Raw genomic sequence first — 20181 nt, 5'->3', positions numbered from 1 at the left:
TAATCCAGTGATGGCGTCTGAAGGGGGAGGCCTTGGAAAGTGATGGGACTGGGTTAGCTTGAGGGTGGAGGCCCTGAGATGGCATCGCTTCGGTTCATGATGAGAGGAGATGGGTGGTCCTGCCTTCCACCTTGCTCCTCGGACCCCAGGGCAGTGGGGCCGCCCGGTCTTGGACTTTGATCCTCCAGAACCATGAACTGAAATAGACCTTCTAATGTCCTAGGTGCTTCCTCACAGCGATGCGTCAGCGATGGAAAGCTGGGTTCCTGAGGACAGCACTCTGTCTCTTCCATCAGACTAGGGGCTCCTGGGACAGGACTGTCTCTTCCATCAGACCAAAGTTCCCAGGACAGCACTCTGTCTCTTCCATCAGACTAGGGGCTCCTGGGACAGGACTGTCTCTTCCATCAGACCAAAGTTCCCAGGACAGGGATCTGTCTCTTCCATCAGACTAGGGACTCTTAAGGACAGCACTTTGCCCCTTCCATCAGACTAGGAGCTCTTAAAGACAGCACTGTATCTCTTCCCTCAGACCAGGGGCTCCCAGGACAGGACTGTCTCTTCCATCAGACCAGAGTCCCCAGGACAGGGCTGTGTCTCCCCTTTCTTACGACGGGGCGTGGTGTGGCCTGTGCCACCTGTCTGCAGTGTGTGCAGTAGCCCCGAGAGTGCCCTGACGCGCGCTCTAGGATGTTCTGGGGCTGCTGCACCCACCTGTCTTCCTCCGGGCTGCCTCATGGTCACCCATGACAACGGCTGCTGAGGCCTTGGAGGGGAGGCTGCTGCCCGCCTTGTTGATGGCTCTCACCCGGAACCTGTAGCTCTGGCCTTCGACGAGGCCTTGGATTGGGCACCGACAGGTCCCCCCGGGGGCCTCGTGGCAGGGCACCCATTCCCCGGAGTCGCCCTGGCACCTGCAGAGACAGGACCCAGCTTTCAGCCCCTGCCCAGGACTTCCCAGCTGGAGCCTCTGCACGGGCCACTCCCCTGATGCAGGTGGTGGGCCCAGCTCCTCTGCCAATCAAAGTCCCCGTGTCCAAGGTCAAAGCCTGGGGTCAACCTTGAGTTCCAGGGGGCCTTGTCACCACCTCCCACCGAGATGCTCCTGGAACAGGAGTTAGGGCGATGGCCTTGCTCTGCATCACGGAGTGTGGGCCACACGGCTCATGAGTGACAAGGTGAGGGTTTCAGCTGCGGGCCGCCCCCTCCTGTCCACACACGCTCCAGATGGACCGTCTGAGCCTGGACTCTCTGCGCCCTGCCAGTGCCATTGTCCAGACCCGCCCCTCCCGCTTCCTGGTGGCGGGGCAGTGGGCACACGTGGGCCCAAGTCCTGCCTCTACTGGCACATGCTCGGGTTTCCTCTCTGCCCTCCCTCTCAGTGCGTGCCCCAGAGGCCCGCGGGGCAGTGACCTGTCTGGAGGCACTGCTTCCCTCCGCCCACCCCCGGGGAACACTAACTCCTGCTCCATGCCCAGGAGTGAGGCTCGGGACATCTTTGAAGGCAGACCTGGGGCTGCCCCTCTCCCGGGGCTCCCCGCTTGCAGAGCATGAGAGCCGACTGACCGCTCGATGGAGTAGCCGGTGATGGGGCTGCCGCGGGTGTCACTGGGCGGGGCCCAGGTCAGGATCAGGCAGTCTCTGTTCACATCCAGGCACTGGACATTCAGCGGGGAACCTGGGGCTCCGGGATTCTCCGCGGCCGCATCTGAAGCCCAGGGGAGGGCCCTTCAGCTGATGGTCGCATGGCCACGAGCCCTTCCCCCTCCTGCCCAGCGCCCTCTTTCCCCTGAATCCCCCAAGGGCTCCATCTTGAAGCCCAGGGCCTGACAACCCCACCCCCAAACAGCAGCCGCTCTGCGGGGAGCTGACGGTGCCGTATGTTGGCAGCCCATCTCACATCAGGCACTGAGGACGCGGCCTGATCCTCTCGGAGCCCAGGGCAACCCTGCGCTGTGCACATGGGGAAACTGAGTCTCGCAGAGGGAAGCCACCCAGCTGGGACCTGACCCAGGCTGGGCCCAAGGCCCAGGAGGAAGCTATCAACTGGTAACCAGGACACCCCAGCCCCACGCTCAGCCCACTCAGCCCACGCTCCCCAGCTCACAGGCTGAGTGGGGGTTCTTCCCGAGACCCCGGACCAACACGGCCATGTTTTCCGCAGGGAAGCGGAGGCTCCAGGAGCACCTGGGACTCGCCTGAGGCCTCGTCCTGGCCTGTACCAGCCCTCACCTCGCACGAACACGTAGGCGCTCTGCTGCCGGGGCCCGGAGGGCGAGGGCACCTGCACCACGTAGAGCCCCTCGTCCTCCTTGTAGGCGCAGGACACCCGCAGGGACGCCTGACGGTCGGCGTACAGGATCTGCCAGCGGCCCAGGGACCTCAGCAGCCTCCCTGTGCAGGGGAATGGGGTCTGGTGTGAGTTTGTGGGGGCGTCTGACCCCACCCAGCCAGGCAGGGGGAGGAGCCGGAGGCTCAGCTTGGGGCTGGGGGTGCAGCAGAGCCTCCAGGGATTTGCTGAACCGCTCTCTGCAGGAAGTGGGGGTGGCGCGCGGGCCCCTGAGGAGGGGCTCAAGGAGGGGGCGTCTGAGGGTCCTGCGGGAGGTCAGGTGGCCTGCTGAAGGGGAGGGGCCATGGGGTGGGCATCTGGGGGCTCCGTGAGTGTAATGGAGGGAGGATGGGGCTCAGGAAAGGGGCCGAGTCTCTGAAAGTGGGGGCTCAGGGTGGGACCTTGGGGATGTGGGGGACTCAGCAAGGCCCTGTGGGGTTCAGCGAGGGTGGGGAGCCCCCCTCTTCCCTGCGCCCCACACAGAGGCTCCTCCTCCCATCAGCACATCTGCCCTGGAGGGTCTACACGTCTGGGAGACAGCTGTTTCTTAGGGCTCCTTTGGGCCCCTCCGCCTCTGCCCTCAGCAGGTGCAGTGCCCAGGGCCCTGGGCATGGGGTGGCTGTACTCCTTGTCCTTTGGCTTCAGGCCTGGGCACAGATGGGCAGGAGCCCAGCGCCCTTCTCTCCCCTCAGGGCCACCTCTTCTGCCTTAGCTGAGCAGCCTGCCCCAGCCTTTGTCCGTGGCGCCCCCAGATTCCTCCCAGCCCTCGAGTCAGCAATCACCCGGCCTGGCTCTGGGAAGCCCACAGCCTGCCTGAGCCACCACCCTGACTCCTGGCCACCATCCTGACTCCTGGCCTCAGCCTCACTCACTCCAGGGTGGTGACGATGCACGCAGACCACGGCAGCACCAGTGAGTGGCGGCTAGGATTGTGCTGATGGCTGCCTCCCTCCTCCCAGACAGACGGATCCCTGAGCTTGGGCTTGTCCAGCCCTGCCCCCTGCCCTGGCCCAGCACCCCCACCCAGATGTTTGGTGACCACTTGTGGGGTGACTGGGTGACTGTCTGACCCCATCTGCTTCCTCGGCTTCTGAGCTGGCCCTGACTGGGGGAGGGCATGAGCCAGCCTCCCTGGAGTGGGGCGGGGTGGGCTTCCAGGGCCGGGGATGGAGCCAGGCTCTTGGCACTTGGCCTGGGAGGCGAGTCACAGGGGCGCTGGGATGGGGCCTTCACCATCTTGGAACCACAGGATGTTCTGCTCGGCGTCCAGCACGTCCTCGGACAGCAGGCAGGACAGGGAGAAGGGCTCCTTCTCACGGGCAAACACAGGCTTCAGCACCGATGTGAACTCCACGTCACGGCCAAACATGGATCCTGGGGTGGGAGGAGATGGTCGGGACAGAAGGCGACCGAGCCGGCCGGCTGGCCTGGGCTTAGATGGACGCAGGGACCCTGCGGGGCATCCCAGGCCGCTGGATCAGGGCTCACATTTCCCAAGGTGGCCTCGATGAGGGGACTGGGCCTGGTGTTTAGTGGGGGACCAGCTAGGCCAAGATAGCAAACACCCAAGGCCAAGTTCCTCTGGCTTAGGGCATTGCCTGTTGACCCCAGTTGTGGTCAGAGGGCAGCCCCGGGGTACCCTGGGACCCCTGAAATGAGGGTGCAGGTAATAACGGCTCAGCACTGACTCCTCTGTGCCAAGGACTCTGTTCTCAAAAGGGTCCCCAACACGCCCTTCCCTCGAAGGCCCGCCCCTCCCACAGCCCGCTTACGTCTGAAGAGCTCCGAGTCAAAGCCAGCCTCCTTCCCCAGATACGCTGAAAATCAAAAGCAAACACATTTGGAGAAGTTCCAGACCCCACCTTCCTGCTGGGCCCAGGGGCCTAGGCTTTGGGGGTCCTGGGCTGCCGTTGACTACCTCTCCATGCCTCAGTTTCCTCATCCGTGAAATGGGACAGTGACTCCTCCCTGACAGTGGTGGGTGATGAGCCCCCATGGATCAATCCCTTGGCCAGAGCCTGGCCTGGGACAGGGACTCAGTGAGCATGGTTTCCCTCCTCTGCCCGCACTTGCCGCCAGCCGCCAGCCGCCAGGATCCCACACAACCCTGGTGGGAGACACTGGAAGTTCTGGTGGGGTCCAGGCAAGTGGCAGGGGTGTGGCAGCACTGAGAGAGCCGTCAGGAGGAAGCTGACGGGTAGAAGCCCAGGTCAGGTGGCACAGACCGCCAAAGACCAGAGCAGCTGTCACTCACCTAGGGGGTGCTACGTGCTGCCAATTAGCTCCCTCAATGTGTTGGGGCCATGGTTCTCCTCTCATACAGATGGGGGAAACTGAGGCAGAGCCACGCAGCAGGGCCCTTCCTGAGCAAGGTCCAGATGGGGACAGAGGTTGCCCCAGGTCGCACCGAGAGCCAGGGGAAGGCTCAGGATTAGAACCCAGAACTCCTGCCTCCCAGAGCAGGAGAGCAGAGAGGGGCCAGGGGGACCCCATGCCCTTGGCAGGAGGCTAAGCAGAGGCCTGGTACAGGTGGGAGCAGGGGCTGGAGGGAGTGAGAGGAAGGCCCAGCCGACAGAGGGAGCCGGGGCCCCCACGCCTGACCTTGGCTTGGCTCTGGGCAAGGCCTGTGGGGACAGCTCCAATTCCCACCCAGGAACAGCTGCGGCCTAAGAGCTATTTGGGGAACAGAGCGGGGTGGGGGAGAGGGCTGGGAAGGACAGTTTAACGAGGTCTGATGAGTGGCCAGAGGCTGGGCCTGGACTCCAGCCCGCCAGCTGCCCGGGACCTGCCCTGGGAGCTTGGGGGGTACAGGGACCTCGATCTCCGGGTCCACCGTGTGGTCCCCAGACGGGGCCCTGTCCTGGCCACAGAGGGGGCAGGGATGTCTGGTTTAAGGGGCATCCCCTGCTTGGCTAGGCCTCATCCACCCTGTGTCACTTAGCACCTGCTTTTCAGGGAGGGGGCAGGACACCCCGTCTATGGGCAAGGAGACACACTCGCATGAGTAAAGTCACTTATTCAGGTCCACACCGCCTGTCTGCGGTGAGCGAAGGTGGGGACCGGGGCCTGTGACCGCTGAGTGTCTCCTCTGCCTTATGCTATGATGTCAGACAGGACAGGGCAACCTCCAGCAGGAGCCTGACCTGACCGGGAAATGTGCACCAAACGGGGCAGGAGGGGGGCCAGGTGTGGAGCTGGCAGGGATTGGTCATTGTCATTAAGGACTCATCTCAGTTGGCAGGGCCTGACCACCTTCTCAGGGGTCCTCAGCAGGATCTGCACCCAAGGCCGACCTCGTGGGATAAGCATGCTCTTTGAAGACAGGCAGAGGGGTTGCCTTGAATAGTGGTGTAGGTTGTGCACTGTACAAAGGTATCCACTGAGAAGGCAAGTGGGGGCTGACATGCAGTCTGTTTCCCACTGGCCCTCACCATGAGCCCTGCTGTGAGACAGCACCCCCTTTCCTACCTCATCCACTCAGTTCACACAAACGTGACGTCCATGCCAGTGATGACCCTGCACACAGAGCCAAGTTCGGGTCCCAGCCCTGCCCCCTGCTAACTCGGCACAGAGTGCGGCACCAGCAAGTGTGCCTGGCGCTTAGGTCAATCTCCTCTCCTCTCTGGTTCCTGATGCCAGTCCATGGTGGGCAGAGGACCCCGCCTGTCACCACCAGCCCACAGCCGGCCCTGCTGCCCAGGCCCGTTGGAGGGAGGAGACCCTCATTTGTCCAGGCCTGTCGGAGGGAGGAGACCCTGGCTTGTCCAGGCCTGTCGGAGGGAGGAGACCCTGGCTTGCTCCACAGGCCCGGGGGGAAGTGAGTGTCTCCACGGCTGCCTAGGTCCCCCCCCAGGCTGAGCGCCGTGTGCCAGGCCCTTCCTCAGATCTGGCCGCAGACCCCCGGCCCCCGCTGCTGCTCGTGGCCTGCAGGGCGTGGGGCACTTACTGCGGACGAGGACCTTGGCGAAGGAGGATGCCTGGCCGTAGGCGTTCTTCACTTTCACCGTGTAAGTGGCCGAGTCCTCAGCGGTGCACCTGCAAAGGAGAGAGCACCCCCCAGACTGGGTGTGCGGGAAAGGCTGGGGTTCGAGGAAGGCCTTGCTTTGGGAGGACGAACGTCGCATCGCTCTTACTGACCCTGGAGGGCCAGAGGCTCAGGGACTTCCCAGAGCCACACAGCAGCTAGAATTCAGCCCAGAGCCAGGATGACAGCGCCTTCTGCCCTGCTGACCCCCGCAGGTCCGCGGCCCGGGCCAGGGGCCGCCTCCTCTCCCGCAGAGCCGCAGACATCCTGCCAGCTGGGCCGCAACTCGGGAGCTCAGGAGGGCGTTCCCGCGAGCCACATGTACTTGGTGGGAGGACTGGGCGTCCGTGCTCCCACGTGGCGCCCTCCACGCCGCTTCCTTCCACGCAGCTTCCTTCCACGCCACCTGGCGACTCCGCATCCCCTGCCAGGCCTGACTCTCCCCTGCGCTGCTTCCCCTCGCATGTGTGGCATGCATGCATGTGTGCACATGTGTGTGCCGCGTGTGTATGTGTTCTCCCAGCAAGGAGCTGTCCCAGCACGCCTCTCTCAGCATCCGGCCCTGAGTCCCAGGGTCCCACCCCGGGTTCCACGGCGTCAGGATCCCACGTGGCTGTGTGTGTTAAATGCAGATTCCTGGGCCCCTCTGGCCTCACCTAAGTCAAATTTCTGGGGGGCAGGGAGAGGATCAGCCTCCCCCCAACCCCAGATATATCTGAAAATGAGGCCAACTTGGGGAACAGCTCTGAGGAAGGGAGTGGGCCCCTGCGCCGGCCTCGGGGGTGGGGGGGCCCGGGGGTGCGGGACCCGGCTGGGTCTCCCCGACTCAGTCTCACCTCCTAATCTCCAGGGTCAGCAGCCCGTAGTTGTTGGTGATTCGGTACTTGCCGGCGGGAAAGAGGCGGGGGTCGAGGCGCACGTCATTCTTGTACCTGTGGAGGCGTAGGGGTCTGTAGCGGGGTCCAGGGTCTGAGTCCATCCTCAGCCCTGGGGGCTGCTTCCTCACTTTCCCTGCTCTGAGCCTCAGTTGTTCTCATCTGTGAAATGGGAGCGCGCTAGCTCCATCCTCGTAGGGCTGCCATGATGACCGGGACAGGGTCTGTGAGGCTGATCCCAGGTATTCCCTCCCTGCAGGTGTGCCAGGGCTCCTCCCCCTGCTGAGGGCCCTCCTCTGACAGGGACCCCCAGAGGTGCCCCAGGGACCAGTCCTAGCTTTGCCCCCCTCTCCTGCCATCCCCACTCCCCACATTCTAAAGCCACAGAACGCACCCCTGGCCACTGCCGGCTGTGGCGCCTGACCCAGCAGTGCCAACAGAACGCGAGGACAACGTCCCGCGGCAGGAGCATGGCTGTGAGGGTGGCTCCTGTGCCCCGCCGAGCGCCGCCGCCCCATGCCTGCAGAGTCTGGGCAGCAGGCTCCCGTGGCAGCCCGTGCCGGCTCCCCTGAGCATCCCCACAGAAGGAAAGTAGGCCTTGCTCTTACGAAAGCCGTTGAAAACCGGACCAAACCACGTGCCCAGGCCGCATCCGGGACCAGTGAGGCCACAGATCCTAGGGGTGGGCCCTGGCATCAGCATTCTGTAAATCCCTGGGTGATTCCTGGGGGTGGTGGTCAGTCAGCGCCCCCGTCCGGATCCTTCCTCTGTTGTCTGTGTACCGGGGGTGGGGTGGCCCGGGGTCTGAAGGCCTAGTCAGACAGCTGGAGAAGGAGTCTCAGTGAAAGTTACAGAGCCTGTGTTCTTGACACAGCTCGCTGTGCGACCTTGACCAAGTGGGCGCCCTCTCTGGGCCTCTGTGCTGCTGACATGGCACTGCCAGCTCAGGGGTGAGGATGGTGGTGGTGGAGGTTCCTGAGAGGTCACCCCAACCTCCTGGTGTTCCTTGCATGCAGCCCCTCCCTTGTCCCCGTTCATCTCCATCCTAACCAAACAGAGCCGCACCTGCCCCCGCCCATGGTCCCTAGGCTGTGCCCTCCTTGGAGAACAGCCCATGTGAGGCTCCTGCGGGTGGGAGGTGCCCAGTCTCTCCAGCTCTCCCAGGCCTGGGGGGCCATGGTTAGGCCCCCACCCTGCACCTGTCAGGAACATTCCAGACACCTCAGCCTGGCCAGCCCCTGCCTTTCCCGGAAAATGCAGCAGCTGCACTGTGGGCGCTGCCAGGCCACGGCCTCGGGGCTCACCGTGCCGGGTCTCTGGGTCAGCGGCGGCACAAGCTGCGTGGACGGCCCTTGGTGGCAGCCGGAAATAAGATGACATTAAGTCAAAGAGGGGAGGCCAAGAGCCCAGCGCGGAGCCTGGCTCAGAGAGGCCCTCACCAGTGGGATTGGTATGATTTATCTAAATCTTGTTTCCCTGGGCTGGCTCTGTGGTGTAATCGGTAAAGCCGCTGCCTGCGGCGCCAGCACCCCATATGGGTGCGAATTTGAGTCCCAGCTGCTCCTCTTCCAATCTACCACCTTGCTATGATAAGGGAAAGCAGTGGAAGATGGCCCAAGTGCTTGGGCCCCTGCACCCCCATGGGAGACCCAGAAGAAACTCCTGGCTCCTGGTTTCAGATCGGCGTAGCTCCAGCCACTGCGGCCATTTGGGGAGTGAACCAGCAGATGGAAGACCTCTCTCTCTTTGCCTCTCCTCTCTCCGTGTAACTCTGCTTTTCAAATAAATGAATAACTCTTTACAAAATAAATAAATAAATTGTGTTTCTCCGCACATAATTTGCTGTTGGATGCTATTTTTAAAGTGAGGACGCAGGAGTCTAACTTGGACTCGAGGCCAAGCCCCGTGTGTGCAGCTGAGCGCGGCCAGAGGGGGCCTGCTGTCCACGGACGACCTGGGCACCAGGGGCTCCAAGGCGCCATTCGGCAGTGATTTCCCAGAGTCCAACTGGGCATGGAGGTGAGGGAGTGGGCGTGGGCACCCCGGCTCCCCACCACTGTCCCACGCACAGTTCCTGGGCTTGGCATTCAAGGCCCCAGCCCGCTGCCCAGCACGCCCCTCCTCCCCCACTTGGTGCCTTCCCCTCCTTGCGCTCCCAGTGCAGGTCTCTGCACCCCTCAGGCCGTGTGGGGCCCTCGGTGTCCTCATGCGGTGCCCCCAAGCAGACCTGCTCCTCCCTGTGGGAAACCCCTCCTGGCAGGGCCGACCCCCGACCTCCTGCAACCTCACTGCTTCCTTCCTCAGCGACCCCAGCTCTGTCTGACGAGGACTCTGGGTGCTAGCAGGTGCTACTGCATTCAGATAGTGCCCAATAATTGCTGAATGAATGCACACTCCTGAGAAGCCGGGTCTTCCTCCTGACCCAGGGCAAGGCGTCTACCGGGGCTTGGATGAACCACTGGAGGCCAATTCAGCGATGATTTGTGGCTCTGCCCAAGGTGGCAGATGAGATGGGAAGCCAGAGCCAGGAGCTCCAGGGGCCACTGAGTCACGGGTGCTGGAGGGGAGCCCGGCCTTGGCTCCTAGCCCCGCCAGGAACACTCAGCTCCCTGTTGTGGCAACCTTGTTGGCAGGCCCTCTCGACACAGCTTCCACGAATGCCTTTACCATGGCCTTGGTGCCAGGCAGGCAGGGCGTGGCAGGGGGGCCAGGACAGCTCAGGCTGTGGTGCCCTGCCCAGCCCAGGCCAGAGTCGGGGACCAGCCTCCTGCTGGACCCAGGAACCTGCACATGGAGACCCCTCGTCCCCACGGAACCCCAGCGCCCAGCAGGGGCCCGACACGCATTTTTGAATAAGCGTCAGCTGGCAACGAGCAGCCCGGCACCTCTGCCCCAAGATGGCCTTCTGATGGCTCTGGCCCTGCGGCTCCCGGAGCGCTGTGTGTTGCTTTAGGGGAGAGGGCAGGGCCAGGGCTGCTCCCCCACTCTCTGGGCTGCTGGGGAGAGCCGTGCCTGAATCCTCGGGCACTCGGCTGTGTGCCATTGGGTACGCCACAGTGGACGGCTTACCCGTGAAATGGGGGTCAGGGTCCCCACCTCATGAGGGGCCCCGAGGCTCAGGAGAGAACAAGGCTGAGTCAACGCAGAGCGGGTTCAAGTTCAAAACACGGCTCCTGTCAGCCTGAGCCGCTCACCTCCAGCTCTGGCCGTTTTGCCACCTCCTCCAAGAAGCCTGCCTGAGCACCCCCTGTCCCAGGAAGCCACTTCCTCCTCTTTGCTCCCACCCACCCTGCGCTCACAAACACAGCCCATGAGTGTCTTCTCTGTGTGTCGCTGTTTCTCTCTGGGCTGAGGGTTCCTCCGGGGCTTCGCTTCTGTGCCCAGTGCCCAAGTCAGGGCCAGGGGCTCGTTCCACGCCCCCCTAATGTGCCTGCAAAGGGCCTCAGGGAGCCCAGTACCGGGGGCTCTGTTGTGTGAAGGGCCCGCCCCGGGATGTGGCCATGCCCACCCTCACGGCCACCACGTCCGTTCAGGAGCCCCCGCCCCTCCCTCTGGCTTCTGCTGTGGTCTCCCTCCAGGAACAGTGTCTCCCTTGATCCCCGCCCCTCTCCAGGCCTGAGGGCTTCTGTGTGGCTGTGGCATCGAATCCTCACAGTGTGCAAGGTGGGTAGGCAGTCTCCAACCCATTCAACAGAACAGGAAAACTGAGGCTGGACCACAAAGGCCACGAGTCATGGCTGAGACTAACGCTGAGTTAGCAAAGAGAGCAAGCAAGCGAGAGAGCCAGAGACGCCTGGGCTTGGAACACAGGGCTCCCACCCCCGCCTGAGCCCCTTCTCCCTGTGGGCCCCTCCCTCCCCACCTCCTCCCCCTCTCCCCACCCGGTCCTGCCTCCCGCCGCAGCCCTCTGACCCTGAGATGCCCAGCTCAGAGCAGCTGCCTCCACAGGCCACCAGGGTCACACTTTTACAAGGGCTGGCTCCCCGGTGGCTCCGTCTCTGGGCCCCCAGCAGGCCCGGAGGCTAAGAATAACCGGGCCCGAGTCTTCCCGACAGCTGCTGCTTTGCTTGGGGGTGGGCGGTTGGAGGCCGGGTGAGGCCCCGGCGGTTCTTACCAGGCCACCTGGGGCGGCGGCGAGGCCTGCACGGTGCAGGTGAGCAGGACCGTGGTGTGCTCCCACACGGCGTGCGAGCGCAGCGGGATCCAGAACCAGGGCCCCCGGCCCGAACACAGCTCCAGCAGCTCCTTGGCTTCCCGGACCTTCTCCTCCGTCTGCAGGGTGGGGGTGTGACTCCGTGAGCCAGGGACTCCCGTCCCCGACACCCAGACTCGGGAGCCACACCTGTGTGGGCTGAGTGCCTGTCAGTGGGGCTCTGAGTGATTGTGTCACTTACATCTGTGAGACCAGAGGCAGGGCCTCAGTCTCCCCATCTGTAAAACGGGGATGATAGCGATACTGTCCTGCCCCCTGCGGGGCTGTCCTGAGGATTCCGGGAGCTAATTTGTGATGGACAGGCACACTGAGCAAGCCAAGGTGAGAGTCACTGGGAGGGTGGGGGGTGCTGACTTGGGTTCAGGTGCCTGAAGTGGGTGGGAATTGCATTGCCGGCCCTGGGACAGTCACGTCACAAACCCGATCTTTCACGTCCCCTCAGTCCGGAGTTGCTACAACCGCGCCTGTTTGACAGACAGGATAACTGAGCCCCAGCAATGCCAGTCACCTGCCCAGGGGCACAGAGCAGGAGGGTGGGGGCGCCAGGAGCCGCCCCCAGGGGGCGCAGGGCCCCGCGGCCTTCCTGGGTGCCCGCCGGTGTCCGTGCGGGGCTGGCACTCGGGGTGGGCACCGGCGTGGGGCCCTCACCCGCCGGCGCAGCGCGTGGCGGTCGCGTCTCTGGCGCAGCAGGCGGTGCGTGTGCAGAAAGGCCACCTCGGTCCTCTCCCAGTCGTTCCCGAAGCCCACACGCTTCTGCCCGCGCTCCTCCAGCTCCACGGCCGAGGCCTGGCGACGCAGCTGGGCCTCCCTGGGGGACAGAGGCCGGCGGGGCTGGCTGAGGACGCACAGCATGGCCCCTGCTCTTGCCCCCAAACAGCCCAAGGGGCCCTGCCAACAGGGGGCGCGAGTGGGCGCGGGGACCTCTGACAGCGCTCCTTCTCATGGCTGGGCCGGCTTCCTTTCATAGCCAGGTCCCATGCCTTTGTCTCCCGTCCTACAGGACGGCCAGCTGAGCCTGCCCCTCCCCTCCCCGCTGGCCTCCTCAGCCTCTGGGCTGGGTCTGACACTGGGGGCTGGTGGGCTGGCTCCTGCCCTCCCTCTCCCAGCCCGTGGCCAGGATGCAAAGCCCGTTGGTGACGTGGGCCCCGCGGCCTCACTAGGTGCTGTCCCTCCGTGATAAGTGGGAACCGACCCTGGGCCGTGCATGCGCCCTGCGGTGGGCCAGCCCTGGCCGGGCCCCCTGTCTGCCCCGACTGCAGAGGCTCAGGGTGGGATCCCGGCGGGGAGCAGGGGACGGAGCCAGGCTCTCACTCACCAAGACACCTCCTTGGAGGCCGTCAGGGCCAGGGCTGCTGCCAGGGCGTAGTCGGCGGCGCTGAACTGATGCTCCTCCTCACTGTGCAGGGTGAGCCGGCCGGGTACCCTTAGTGCTCCTGCAGCCAGGGCTGCGCCACCCGCTGGAGCCTCAGGGCACAACAGCAGAACCTGGCCTCCCTCCCCCATCTGCAGCCCTCTCCCCCAGGCTGGAGCCTCCAGAGGGGAGGGCTGTGAACCCCCCACCCTCAGACTGGCACCTGTAGAGGTCAGGGCTGTGAACCCCCCCACACCTTCAGATTGGCAAGTGCAGAGGGCAGGGCTGTGCCTCTGCCCTCAGACTGGCACTGCAGAGGGCAGAGCTGTGCCTCCACCCTCGGACTGGCACCTGCAGAGGGCGGGGTTGTGCCTCTGCCCTCAGACTGGCACTGCAGAGGGCAGGGCTGTGCCTCCACCCTCAGACTGGCACTGCAGGAGGCAGGGCTGTGCCTCCGCCCTCAGACTGGCACTTCAGGGGCAGGGCTGTGCCTCTGCCCTCAGACTGGCACTGCAGAGGGTGGGGCTGTGCCTCCCCCCTCGGGCTGTGGCCCCGCGCCCACCTGCTGCGGAAGGTGTGTCTCCGCACGGAGGAGCCCATGTGCAGGCTGTGCTGCCGCTGCTCCTTCCGCTCCTCCTCCTGCCGGTGCTCCCGCCTGTGCACCTCCACCACCTGGGCGGGCCGGGGCTCCCCCACACTGGCGGGGTTGTGCGGCAGAGTCATGGCTGCGAGACAACCTGCCAAGGCCGAAGTGCACGGTCGGTCACCCTTCCAGGCACTCGCCGTCCCTTCCTGGGTGGTCCCACCCCCACCTCTGGGAGGTCTGTGGGCAGGGCGTTCTCTCTCTAGTGAGCAGGTGGAGGCACTGGCTGAAGATGGGACAAGGTGGCGGAGGCAGCTTCAGGGCCTCGCCAGCCACTGGGTGAGCAGAGCAGAGCCCCCGCTGGGGGACAGGCCCAGGGCCGCTGTAGCCCTGCCCTGCCTTGCTGGCTGCAGATGGGGGGGGCTTCCCCTTCCCCGGGCCTTCACTTGCTGGACTCTGAGCGACTGGACACTCTGATGTCAAGGCTGTCTGGGGGCTTCAAAGTGGGCAGGTGTCCCCCTCTCCCCTCTCCTGCCCCTGCCCACACTCAGTCCCACCCCTGGGCCTTTGCCCGTGCTGGTTTCCTCTCCTGGAGAGCTTTCCCCTCCCCCAGCCCTACTGGACTCTACTCTTGTTCAAAGCCCTGCGTGTGAAAGCTGGAGCTACAGGTGCAGCCCGCCAAGCTGGTGACCTTGGGGGAGACTCTGGGACCTGGTGTTCTCGTCTGTGAAATGGGTGTGATCCTCCCAGGTGGGTGCTTGGGCCCCACCCCTGAGAGCTGGACATTAGCAGTCTTTCTCTAAGGACTCTGCTGAAAAGCCACAGGCCACCTTGAACTTGCCCTCCTTTTGCACTTGGATCTGCACCTCCCGTTCCGCCCTGACTCAGAAAGCGCCTCCTCGGTTGGGTCATCATTTAATAACTGCATGCTCTCTGTCAGTGAACTGAAGTGACAAGTGTGGGCACCCACTGTGTGCCCGGCCCCAGGTCAGGAGCGCTCGGTCCCGGGGATAGCCTGCGTGGTGGCAGCGCCGGGTGACCCTCTCCGTAGGTCTGTGGTCCCTTGGAGGGAGATTTGGGGTGGGGGTGAGGGCCAGGGCCCTGAGGTTCCTGGGGCTCTGTCTTAGCAGCAGGTGCTCCACTGGGTTCCGAACCTTTGCTCTCTCTGGGTGTCCACGGTTGTGGCCATCAGGACAGAGACAGGGGATGACTGCAGAGTTGGCCGGGCCCTGGGGCTGCCCCTAGCCCCCACGGCTGTGGCTCCGGGGATGATCTCAGCCGAGGGCACTGGGACAGCCACCCCTTGGGCTTCCTGTCTGGTCCCGGGCTGGGGGGGCGGGAAGAGGTCAGCTGGCCCTGCTCATGCTGCTCTCTGCTCCGCACAGCTGCTGGGACCCCTCCCCCACTGGAGGAGGGGCAGAATGAGGCTTCCCCTCCCCCAGCCTCACTGGGACTCCGAGGCCCCCACCCCGGGGAGCCGAGGTTTCAGGTTGGCTGGCGTCAGTGCGCTGGCTCCCTGCCCCTGGAAGCTCAGCTCCCGATTAGCACAGCGGCCGGGCCTGGGCCTGGCACTGCTCCCTGCCCCTGGGGACTGCAGCAACCAGACCCCCGGCTTTAGCGGATGAGCCACTGATGCTTTTTAAAGCGCTGACTGATGCGCAGGATTAAGCGGGGACACGTTTGTGCTGCCCTTCTCCCACCGGACCAGGGCGCCTTTGCCTGGCACCCTGTGACAGCCCCCTGGTGGGCACCCCGGGAGGCCTCTCCCCTCCCTCAGGACAGACAGAACACACACAGGGGCTGCGCTGTGCGCTGGGGGCCAGGCAGAGACAGCCGCTGGCCAGGACTGGTTAGCCGGCAGCTCCGGCGGCTTCCCAGAGGCCGGGATTTGGCCCTGACCCTGTTGAGCCAAGGCAAGCCCTTCCCCATCTGTGTTGGATGAGATCCCTTTGAGCTGTAGGATTCGGGATGCCTTCGCCCTCTCCCTCTGCCTTCGGCCGGGCCAAGCACAGCTTGGGCAGCACTGCTCTGTTTTTGGGTTGTGCCTGCTCCCCCACTCTCCATGTCAGACTCTGGGTCCCAGGGCACAGCCAAAGGTCTGGCTTTGTGGCTCACAGGTCACTGAGGACCCGGCTCGGAGGACCCAGTGCCACCCGGTCTCTCCTTCCCCACCCCACCCACCCCCACAATCACAGAGATCCCTTCCCAGGGGGTCTCCCTTTCTGGTAGCCCCCTCCTGATCTGTAATCCCCGGAGGCGACACTCACAGAGGTAGCTGTGCCCACTTGGAAGTCTCCGGTGGGGGGGTGGAGTCCAGCGGGTGAGAGGCTCCTGGTGTCTTCTTGTCCTCGGCTCGGTGGGGACTGGGAGGAGAACGCGGGCCTGCAGCCCGCACAGGCTTAAATATAGCAGCTCGAGTCGGTGTGATGACAATGGAGAGGGGCTGTGTCCTTCCAGCACTACGGGGCAGAGCAACAGGTGGAGCCACCCCCACGCACCCCACCCGGCTGCTGCCCTCACTCCACGCCTTCTGCCCGGCCGAGTGCCTGTTTAGGAAGGCAGACCTGGGGGCTTGCCAACTGCGGGGGTTCTGATCGAAACGCTCCCTCTGGCTGCCGGGGTGCCCTGGGGAAGGCACTCGGCTGCTCTGTGTCGGATCTGATTCCCTTCTGAAAAATGGAGACAGTGAAATTGGGCACCCAGACTACACCAAGACGGTGGAGGGAAGGGAACCTAAAAATGAGCCCTCGTGCTTGTAAGTTATCCCTGCCTAAATAGCAAACGTGGCTTCTCCTCTCTCTGCCACTCCCTGCAGCCACCGATGTGGCCCCTGAGTGTCTGCTGGGGGGCGTGGCCCGGGTGGGTGTGGGAGAAGCTGGGGAGCCAGGGGGGAGGCACCTCAGGGCCAGCTTCTGTCCCTGGCCCCTCTTGGGGCTCTGAGGCGGCCAATGACGCTGTGCAGGTCCCTCTTCCTAGTGTCTCGGGGACTCCTCGGGGAGAGACGACACCAGGGAACTCCTCCCTCAAGTCTTACTCCTGCTCGATTTGCAAGCCCTTTCTAAGCTGTCCTGCTTGTCTCCCTTCCTCCTTGGCTGCATTGATTACAGGTTGTTTTTTTTTTTTTTTTAAGATTTATTTGTTTATTTGAAAAACAGTTACAGAGAGAGAGAAAAATAAAGAGAGAGAGAGAGAGAGAGAGAGAGAGGAACCGATCTTCCATCCATCTACTTCCATCCAAATGCTGGCCCAAATGTTGGGCCAGGCTGAAGCCAGGAGTCAGGAGTTTCATCTGGGTCTCCCCTGTGGGTGCAGGGGCCCAAGCCCTTGGGCCATTTTCCATTACTTTTCCCAGGCCATTAGCAGGGAGCTGGATCAGAAATGGAGCAACCAGGACACTAACTGGCACCCATATGGGAGGCTGACACTGCAGGCTGCAGCTTAACCAGCTGTGTCACAGCGCTGGCCCCATAATTACATCTTTTAGGGGAGCACCCCTGGCGTTGCTCTCCCCTCTTCTACTGACCCAGCCTAAGAAGGGCTTTCCGAGGTGCCGTGACAGGGGCGTGTGAACCTGCACTACGGCAGGCAGAGGTGTGTGCTTCCCGCTCAGTGGGGCACAGGCATCTGAGCAGGTGAGAGCAGGTGTACCTGGAGGTGAACCCTGAAGCCAGAGTGGCTTGTACTCCGGATCTGCCCCTCTTACGCACTAGTCACCTGCAGCTACAATCCCTGGGAGAAGCTGCTGAGGTCGGAGGTCTACTTGGGCTCGAGGTTTTGGAGGTTCACAGTTCAAGATCAGCAGGCTCACCAGGCTGGCATCTGACGAGGGTGGGAGGTGGGTAGGGCACGCGGAGGGAGGGTCAGACGGCAAGACAGGAAGCAGAGGGGCACAGGGTGCATCCAAGTGAGGGCTCTTTGTGGAGCCACCGGCGTTCAGTCCTGGGCCCCACCCCAGCGACATCACGCAATCCTCGGCCCTGCCTTCAGATGCCACGGCTGCCCTGAGATCCGTCCATAGTCCAGAAACAGAAGAAGCCGGGGACCAGGTCCTTTGGGGAGTGCCCAAACCATGACAAATTCCTGGGACCTGGGCCAGTCACTCAACCATTCTTTTTTTTTTTTTTTTTTTTAAGATTTATTTTATTTGAAAGAGTTACACAGAGAGAGAAGGAGAGGCAGAGGCAGAGAGAGAGAGAGGTCTTCCATCTGCAGGTTCACCCTCCTGTTGGCCACAATGGCTGGAGCTGCACTGATCCAAAGCCAGGAGCCAGGAGCTTCTGGGTCTCCCACGCAGGTGCAGGGGCCCAAGGACTTGGGCCATTCTCCACTGCTTTCCCAGCCCATAGCAGAGAGCTGGATGGGAAGTGGAGCAGCTGGAACTAGAACCGGCAGCCATATGGGATGCCGGCACTGCAGGTAGCAGCTTTACCCGCTATGCCACAGCGCTGGCCCCTCCATTCTGGTTTTATTCCCTGCGCAATGCCCACCTGTTGAAAGGATTCCGTGAAGAAGCGCAGAGCCTCTGGCATGGCGCCTGGCCAAGTGAGAGCCCCACCGGTGACCCCACACCTCTGCCAGGGCTTTCTTAAGCCACACCCTTCTGGGGGTGGGGGTCCTTGGAGCCCATGGCTGGCCACACCCCAGTGATGCGCTTCCTGCCCACCTCAGGTGGTGGGGCCAAGCAGGGGTTGGAGTACTTGGCATCACTCATACCCTGGTTTGCATCTCAACCTCGGGGACCTTGACCTGCTTTCTGGGCCTGTTTTCCTGTCTGCATGCTGGGGACGAGTTCTCAGATTCTGTCAATCTTTCTCCTTTGGAAGCTGCCCTGGTTCCACGCCGGGCTACACCTTGGCCGCCTGGGCCACGCCAATCACTTCTCCAAAGCCCCTCCTCTGAACCCTGAAGCTGGCCGCAGTGTTCACCCTCTTGGGACTCTGGGGACCAAACCTTTCATACATAGGCCGTTGGGGACACTCAGTGACATGCAAGCCACAGCAGGCCTGCTCTGCAGCAGGCCTGGAGACTCGGGGGAGCTACGTGTAAAGCATTGGCCGTGGTACCTGACCCACACTGCCCTCTCTACCCTCTCCTCCTCTCCTTTCTCTCATTCCCTTCCTGGGACTTCTGACCACACTGACAGCTCCCTGAACCCTGCTTCACAGACCAAGTACCCCATCGCCACAGCACCCCCCCACCCCCGCCATAGCAACCAAGCTGTCCTTGGCTGATGGCTCCACCTGGTGGCTCCAGTGGAGAACTGCCCGGCCCAGTGCTTCCTCCCTGCTCCTGGGATTCTGTGCAGGCATCCGTCTCCCTGACCTTCCTCGGTGGCTCTCCTATTCCAGTTAACTCCAGCTATCATGCTCATACCTACAGGGCAAGGCTTCTCGTCTTCATGTTCTTCCTCCTTAGAGTAGAGAGGGGAAATGGGCTCCCACCGCCCAGATGCTGAGTGTGGGCTGGGCTCTCAGAGCAAGGTCTCCCCGGCACAGCTCCTGCAAGGAGGCACGGGCGGTCTCCCGGTCTGTCGCCGTGCTGCCCTCAGCTCAGGTTTCTGTCCTACGGTCTGGAAGGCGGGGTGGGGATGACACCAAGCCATGATCTGCTTGTCCAGGCTGACGCTCAGATGTGGCGGGCGGGGGGTTAGGGGCAGGAGGATCCAGCCCCATACACAGGAACCGCAGCGCTTGTGTCCAAGCAGCCCTTGTGCTCCTCACTGCAGTAACTCCAGTTTCATTAAGAGCTGTTGTTACCAAGTTTGTACCTAATTTACGAATCTCGAACACACGGTGTTTATAGGGCTTGGCGTTTTCTATGGTTTCAGGCACCCACTGGGAGTCTGGGAATGTTTCCCCCTGGATAAGGGGGTGGGAGTTCAGTCTGATGATTTTTTTTTCCTCCTGGACTTTGCTTTTTCATGCTTGCAGGCAGGCCACACCTCGGAGGCGCACCTTTCTCTGGGCTGCACTAGGTGGCGCTGTGACGATTTCCACCAACAGAGTGGGACCGTGGGGTTTTCCGGATTGCCAGGGCCCCTGCCAGCTGCCAGGATTGAGCCACTGTGCCCTCTAGCAGGTGCCAGCCCCTCTGCAGGCCTGGGCTGCCTCAGCGCAGGAACCTCAGGGGTCATGCAGCCTGGAGCCTGTGCCTCGCCTGGGGACAGGGCCAGTCTGATGAGGGTCAGAGGTGCAGAGCCATGCCTTGTCTTTGAAACCTTTGCCAGTGGAGGGCTTTGTGGTCCTGTGGTTTGGAAGCAGAATTTATGGCTCTGATTAAAAAAACCAAGCGGGTATCTCCTGGTGCCACTCACCAGGCGGGGCTGGGCCAGCTGCTGGGTGCTAGCGCTAACAAACAAGGGAAGACAGGTAACCTTTGACCGGGGCCCCAAGGGACAGGAAGTTGCCACCGGTGGGGGTGGGGGGGATAAGCAGCTGCTGAGATGCAAATGGGGCCAGAGGTGCTGGGGAGGGCGGCCCCCTCTGTTAGGGAGATAGGAGCCAGGGGCCTTGAAGAGGTGTTAAATATTAATTATAGATCAGAAGGAAGCCACCTGTCCCCTTGTCCCAGGGAGAGGGAAGAGTGGGGAAGAAAAGCAGACCCGCTTCTGGGAACGGGAAAGGGCTCCAGACCCTGGGGGAGAGGTCACATGGAGGCAGCCAGTTTGATCCGGTTTCTCAAAAATGCCCAGTGAAGGCTTTGGGCCAAGAGGGCCCCTTAGCCCCCCACCCCAACTTAGACCCCATTAGTTTTGTCCACAGCGTGGACAGGGAGCCCCTGGTTCCAGCTCTAGCTCTGTCCTGACC

The 20181-nt window shown here is 63.0% G+C and overlaps 1 protein-coding gene across 1 annotated transcript in view; it reads right to left on the bottom strand.

Annotated features, from left to right (window-relative positions):
- MYOM3 (myomesin 3) overlaps positions 1 to 15918 on the bottom strand; it is a 46911-nt gene extending 30993 nt beyond the window's left edge. Inside the window, exons 1-12 of the mRNA XM_051856692.3 lie at positions 15643 to 15918; positions 13355 to 13529; positions 12757 to 12837; positions 12090 to 12249; positions 11343 to 11500; positions 7190 to 7285; positions 6276 to 6364; positions 4102 to 4146; positions 3563 to 3703; positions 2233 to 2394; positions 1567 to 1708; positions 715 to 914 (exon numbers count right to left, since the gene is read on the bottom strand). Of these exons, the coding sequence (XP_051712652.3) occupies positions 715 to 914; positions 1567 to 1708; positions 2233 to 2394; positions 3563 to 3703; positions 4102 to 4146; positions 6276 to 6364; positions 7190 to 7285; positions 11343 to 11500; positions 12090 to 12249; positions 12757 to 12837; positions 13355 to 13515 (1435 nt within the window). The 5' untranslated portion in view covers positions 13516 to 13529; positions 15643 to 15918. The remainder of the gene's footprint in view (positions 1 to 714; positions 915 to 1566; positions 1709 to 2232; positions 2395 to 3562; positions 3704 to 4101; positions 4147 to 6275; positions 6365 to 7189; positions 7286 to 11342; positions 11501 to 12089; positions 12250 to 12756; positions 12838 to 13354; positions 13530 to 15642) is intronic.
- Positions 15919 to 20181: the final 4263 nt, after the last annotated feature.

The sequence above is a fragment of the Oryctolagus cuniculus genome, chromosome 7, assembly GCF_051225735.1.
Source record: "Oryctolagus cuniculus isolate XC-2025 breed Fujian yellow rabbit chromosome 7, ASM5122573v1, whole genome shotgun sequence".
In the NCBI taxonomy this organism is placed as follows: domain Eukaryota; kingdom Metazoa; phylum Chordata; class Mammalia; order Lagomorpha; family Leporidae; genus Oryctolagus; species Oryctolagus cuniculus.
The sequence above is the reverse complement of the archived record's forward strand: the minus strand, read 5'-3'. Positions and strand labels throughout refer to the sequence as shown.